The following is a 6,642-nucleotide window of genomic DNA, read 5'->3' on the forward strand; positions in this document are numbered from 1 at the left end:
CTCTGCCTCCCGAGTGCTGGGATTAAAGGCGTGCGCCACCAACGCCCGGCGAGATCAGTCTTGTTGGCAGTGTGAGTGTGCTCTCTAGATATATTTAATTTATAATAAAGGATGAAGACAGCCCTTTATCTCTGGTATTCCTCCCTAAGACGCTGGTCTGAACATGAGAAATACATCAGACAATCTCCAACTGAAAAGCAACTTTCTAATACTTTTCAAGTCAATAGATTAAGTCTTAAGGAGATTGGAAGTAAAAGCCCACAATATGATGAATACTAGGTCCTCTGTGCAGGCACCCACAAAAAAGACTCGAAGGGCAGGAGATGGTCAAGTGAGGGAAAGTGCAAGAAACGTAGGTTGGTTCCTTGGCCTTCTGCTATGAAAAACCCCTGAGACACTTCTCAAGCACAAAGGATTATAAAAAACTCTTTTGGAAATTTTTTGTTAGAGGGGCTCAGAGTTCAAAAGTTCACAGAGGCAACCACAGTAGTAGCTCATGCCTTCAATCCCAGTACTTGGGAGGCAGAGACAGGAGGATCTCTGTGAGTTCGAGGCCAACATGGTCTACAAGAGCTAGTTCCAGGTACACACAAAGAAATCCTGTCTCGAAAAACAAAACAAAACAAAACAAACAAACAGAAAAAGAAAAAAGAAAGAAAAGAAAAGAAAGCCCGCAAAGGACCTGAGTTAGGTTCCCAGCTACCTCCACCATGAAGCTCACAAGCACCATTCTGCCCAGCTTCAGGGGATCAGAGATCCTCTTCTGGACTCTGTGGGTACCCACATGCACACACACACACATCCCCCCACACCTAACTAAAAACAAAATCACTCTTAAACCAGAAAGAAAGTTCTCATTAGATTCTATCTATAATCAGGCCAGCAAAATGTCTTAGTGAGTGAAGGAGCTCACTGCCAAGCCTGAGGCCCTGAGTTTGATCCCTGAGACCCACACAATGGAAGGAGCAAACTGGCTCTTGAAAGTGGTCCTCTGACTTCCACCAATAGGCCGTGGCGCACATGTGTTCACAGCACACACATAGTAATATTTAAAGGAAAGAATATCTATATGACTATAAACAAAGGCAATACGAGCTGTAACAGTAATAGCAGTAAGTTCTGAAGATGGGCATTGAGAGGTTTGTGTCTGAAATAGTCTCCACCAGGCTCATGTTTAAAAGTCTGGTCCCCAGTTGATGGCAGAATTTGGCAAATTATAAAACTTTGGGAGGTGAGGTCAGGCTGCTACAGTGGGGTATGCCGTTATGGCCCATGCCTGTTCCCAGTTCTGTTCTCTGCTCACATGAAAAAGCCTCTGCCATCGGCTCCCTCTGCCATTCAGCTCCTGTGCCATGCCTTTCCTGCCATGATGACCAAATACTCTCTGGAACTGTGAGCCGACATCCACCTCAACCCCAAGGTTCTTTCTGACGGGCGTTTTGTCAGTGCAGTGGGAAACATAACCAATACAGACAAATGGGTCGGTTTTATTTTCTTCCCACGTATCAGCTTTCCAGTCCTTGTGCCAGGAATCTGTACCGTTTTGCAAATCAAACACAATTTATGCCAGTGTAGCGAGGCCAGCCCGCAGAATTCTTCTTGTAGAGACAGAAGTGAATTCCCAGTTCTAACTCAGGCTTCCTTCTAGCAGGCTGCTCAACACTGCAGGAGTCATGGCCCTTTGCTGTTGGGGCTCTAGGTGCATCTTAGATTCTTCCAATGATGAACCTGCTTGAGAAGGGGGCCACAGTTCACACCTGGCTCTGCCGGTTCCCACAGGAGCCCAGTAGGAAGGAATGTAGGGGCAGAAGCCAGTGTTTACCTCTAACACTGAGCTGAGAAGAGGTCTGGAGGCTCACTCTGGAATTGCATCTCTAGCAGAAAGTTCTTGAAGCCAACATTGATGGTGGTCGTGGCGACCTCCTACCTCCCTGCCTTAGAGGCTACAGCCCCATGGGCAGGTCTGGTTTGTAGCACTGAGCACTGTTTAGAAACCAAATGAGCTCTTTCCCAGGCTGTTTCATAACTGCCTATATCATCTTTTGCCTAAACTAACTGGTTGTTGGTTTCCTCAGACACTCTGTCTCACATAAGGGTTCCCGGAGACAGGGAGACAGACCTGTGCTGAGAGAAAGCGTACGTTATGACGTGCAGAATGGAAATTCTTCGGGCCTAGCAATAGTTCGAGTGTCTTGAAATCCATGAACTGCATAAGCAAGGGAGAAACAACCAGCACAGCTCTGCCAAGCACACGGCCAAGATCTCAAAGACAGCAGCAGGCATGTACAGACTTCCTATCTCTCGTTAAGATAGGCAGATGCAATGCAGCTTCAAAGGTTTTCTAAAGTGGATCCAATTTTCCCTCTGGACCTTGCCTCCGTGGGTTGAGGTGGAGGCTTGGGAGGAGCAGACCTGTCGAATTAAACGTGCCTGTTAGTCAAACATCTGCACTCTGTGCTCTCTTCATTGTAGCATCAGCCCTGTGTTTCAAGTTCCTCTCCTTTCTGTGCAGGTGGCTGCGTGGACCTTTGTGGATCCACTGTGCCAGGCACCCTGACCTCTTGCTGGTCTCCCGTGTAAAATGGCTTTTCCTGGCCCTGGGCTGACATGCACAGCCAGTCCCTCACTGTAGCAGGAGACACTGCCTTCCTGATACAGTGATTCTCGCCTCCTTCGACCACAACTCCTTTCCCAGCAGCGTGGCCTCTTGGCTCTCTCTAGGCCCCCATGGTCCACTGCTCCTACTCAGGTTCCCAGTCCCACTCAGGTGTGTGCAGGACTGTCAGATCCTTGGCATCTCCCCCACATGCTAGAGGGACAAGAGCCTGCCCTACTGTCTTGGGCATGCACTCCCTCTCTGTTGGTGGCCCGTGTTGTGATGGCATAAGTACTGCGTAGGCTGTGGAATCCACGTGGATGTGGCTCTTCCTGCCCCCATCCCCAATAGAGCATGAGAGCATTATTTTCAGCTTTCCTCTGATCAGATGCAACCAACATCTATGCTGATGCTTCAAGCTGGAGGGGAGAGGCTGGGATACGTGTCTTATCTTCTGGCTTCCATGCTTACAGCATGGAAGGGGAGATGATCTCATTTCTTCCTCTCCACTAGGAAGGCTACATCATAATCTACTCCCTGTGGCCTTATAGAGCCCACACCCAAGGAATGAAGTTTATATCACAGTGAGCAAGGCTCAAGGATATCCCTTTTAAGACAGCAGTGACCATCTAAGTGCTGAGAATAAGTTAACTTTCCCCCCACCAGGCTCGTGGATGGTCATCGAAGAGAAGGCAGAAAGAATGAAAGAGCCAGGGGTTGGAAGGAGCACTGGGCAGTGCTGTCTTCTGGATAAGACATGGCTGTTGCCCCGGCAAACTCATCGCGGTCAGTGGTCACCTACACAAGATCAGTGTTCCAACAGGCAGGTGCTAACTGGACTCAGTAGGCTGCAAAAGAGAAGACATGAAGTGAATAAGGAAATGTGTTGAGAATGCCTAGGGATATGGGGAAGTGGGGTACGGGAGGTGAATATGATCAAGACACATTGCTGAAATTGTCAAAGAACAGGTAAAATATATCCTATTAAAAGGGAATTTATTGATGCCATCATTACTTTCTTCTTTCATAGACTATGTTTGATAGATAATTAAATCACTACTAGTAGATGTTTCCAAGCTTCTACAGACATCATGGGCACCCACTGTTTAGACAACCTTCTTAAGTTTGACTTCTTATACTGTGGTGAAAGAAACATGAAAATTTGTCATAAAAAAAATCTGTCAAGAATGCAAAACTTGATCTCAATGGTTAAGAGCACTGGGTGCTCTTCCAGAGGACCCAGGTTTGATTCTCAGTAGCCAGATGGCAGCTCACAACTGTCTTGTAACTCCGGTTTTAGGGGATCTGATGCCTTCTTCTGTTCTCTGTGGTCACCAGGCACGGAAGTGGTGCCCAGACCTGTATGCAGGCAACCCCACCATATACATAATATTAAATGTAGAACTTTTTCTTATACGCAGAACTTCATTCTCACACACATTCTTGGAGACGAAATATGGAAAACAAGCAAATAACCTCAGAATTCTTCCTACAAGGTGTGTGTGTGTGTGTGTGTGTGTGTGTGTGTGTGTTGCTAAAGATGGAAGATGTCTCATGCATGCAAGGCTGAGCTCCACTCCCAGTTATGCATGGTGAGCTGCACATGGCTGCTGCAGCTGGGACTAGCCACAGGAAGCTGCTCTTTGGGTGAAAGGTAGGAGGATAGTGGAATTAAGTAGGGCTCAAGGGGATGGGAAGAGGCTGTCTGGCAGGAGATGCATGTTTGCTATGACGTGGCACTCCTCAGAGGAGATCCGCAGGAGATAGTTACAGTGAGTACTGTAGTTTGTTCCTGAGTTGGAACCTTGGTTCCAGTGTAGGAAGGTGGAGAGGTGGTCTATAGGTGTTTGTGGGTTTTTCCTTCAGGAGGGATTAAAGTGGTTCTCATGACCCTAAGTTAGTTCTTCTGAGGAGATTATGTTAGCTTGTTTTTTGTCAACTTGATAAAAGCTAGAGTCATCGCAGACCGGGAATCCCCAGTTGAGAAACTGCCTGTATGAAATCGGGCTGTGGACAAGCAGGCAGGGCATTTTCTTCATCAGTAATTGATGTGGGAGGCCCCAGACTGTGTTGGGTGACCTTACCCCTGGGATAGTGGTCCTGGCTTCTATAAGAAAGCAGGTTGAGCAAGCCAGTAAGCATCACCCCCCCCCCATGGCCTCTGCATCAGCTCCTGCCTTCAGGTTTCTTTCTGGTTTGAGTCCCTGCCTTGGCTCCCCTCAGTGGACTCTGACTCGGGATATGGAAGCCAAATAAGCTCTTCCCTCCTCGAGTTGCCTTTGGTCATGTCGTTTCTGATAACTGCAGTGCTTACCCTACCCAGGACAGACAGCAAGCATAGTTCTTCTCTACGCGTTGGCTTCTTCTGTCAACATGTGATCTTCTTGCTTGTGTTTTCCTCATCCATGCCAAGAAGCCTACATTAGAGCCAAATTGATGCTGGTGCCATTCCCTTAACCCTCCGGAACCATGAGCTAAATAAACCTCATGTCTCTGTGAAGCCCATACTTTCCGTGGTTTTGTTATAGTATTAGAAAAAGCAGCTAACATAGTTAATTAAAGTCATAAGGAGAAATCTGGTGCTAGGGAATCCTGGGGGGAAATTATAAGAAAGTTGAGTTTATGAACTCCTGGCGTAGACAGACTATACGGCAAAGAATAGAGCCTGGAATACTATTTGAGTGGAGGTTTTGAACCCTGACTTATCCCGGTCATATAACTTCTCTAAGGCTCAGTTCTGCCACCTGTGCGGTGCTGATCACAATGGCTCTTACCTCAGTAGCTGGTTGCACTTGAGGAAATAATGCCTGTTTATGGACTTGCAGCCACACACAGCATGACGGCCAGCACGGAGGCCACCATGAAACTATCAACTGCCACTATTGGAGTACTGGCTGGGAACATCCGCTGTGGAGTGCTGCCTGAGTTTTAAGTTGTTAGCACACACATTCTGTCCTTAGTTTGGCTATAGAAGAAGAATCTAAGAAAGACTTCCCCCTCCCGCCCTTGCAAAAGAATGAATCAAGACAAGAAGTTGGACAAGAGCAGTGTTCAAGCAAGAACCCCTGGAGGGTCATCCGTGAAATTAGGCAATCAAGGAAGAACGGGCGAGAATGACACCAATGGTAAGAAGGAAAGGAAGAGGGTTGCCTTAGGGGTCTATGGTTTGGGGAGCAGGAGGCTGGGTTAAACCGAGAAAGGAAAGTAGACGGTAAAGCAAGGAAGGCACAGAAGAGACCCACGTAACCCCCACGGATGCCTGGCTCTCTGACGAATGAAGTTACTCAGATTTCCATATTAGTCATCAGGTTCATTCTTATCTCTAAGAATAAGTCTCCCTTGGTATAGGTAGTCAGTCTTTTCTCTCTTCTACTGCATTTCTATTTTATTTATTTTTTGTTTAGAAAATCCATTACAAGTTCTATCCCAAAATGAGGCTCTTCTGGTCCCAGGGTTCTTGGACACAGCCCGGGCCAGAGAGAAGGCCATTGTTCCCAAGGTCAGCAACACACCCCATGTGTTCACAGAGGAGTCTGAGATCTCACAGCAGGTTAGTGACACCCCCAAGTTCTCAGAAAGTACCATCCATCCTACACGTGGAGTTAGCCCCAAGCCCTCAGCAAAAACTACCCAGATGAAAGAGGGCAACACCTCGAAGCCCTCAGCCAAAGCTAATAATCCAAAACAGAAAAATGTTTCTCAGACTTCAGGCCACTCCATGCAGACCAAGCAGAGCAACATGACCAAATCCTTGGCAAAACCCACCCAGCCTAAACAGGGGACTACCCTCAAGCCTGAAGCAAGCAGCAGCCATTACAAGGAGGCCAGCATGCCCAAGTCATCAGAGGACAATATCCAATCCAAGGAGGGTAACATCCCCAAGTCCTCGCAGGACACAATCTTGTCCAAAGATGGTAAAATTCACAAACCCTTAAAAGACAGCATCTCACCCAAGGAGAGAGACATCCCCAAATCCTCACAGGACACCATCATATCCAAAGATGTTAAAATCCACAAACCCTTAAAAGACAGCATCTCACTCAAGG

General features: G+C 47.3%; 1 protein-coding gene across 1 annotated transcript in view; it reads left to right on the top strand.

Annotated features, from left to right (window-relative positions):
- The first annotated feature begins 5,432 nt into the window (after window positions 1–5,432).
- Window positions 5,433–6,642, top strand: part of Txndc2 (thioredoxin domain containing 2) — a 32,827-nt gene continuing 31,617 nt past the window's right edge. The window contains exons 1-3 of the mRNA XM_026786245.1: window positions 5,433–5,483; window positions 5,568–5,721; window positions 6,001–6,599. Coding sequence (XP_026642046.1) covers window positions 5,433–5,483; window positions 5,568–5,721; window positions 6,001–6,599 — 804 coding nt within the window. The remainder of the gene's footprint in view (window positions 5,484–5,567; window positions 5,722–6,000; window positions 6,600–6,642) is intronic.

Source organism: Microtus ochrogaster, linkage group LG4 (assembly GCF_000317375.1).
Source record: "Microtus ochrogaster isolate Prairie Vole_2 linkage group LG4, MicOch1.0, whole genome shotgun sequence".
NCBI lineage: Eukaryota > Metazoa > Chordata > Mammalia > Rodentia > Cricetidae > Microtus > Microtus ochrogaster.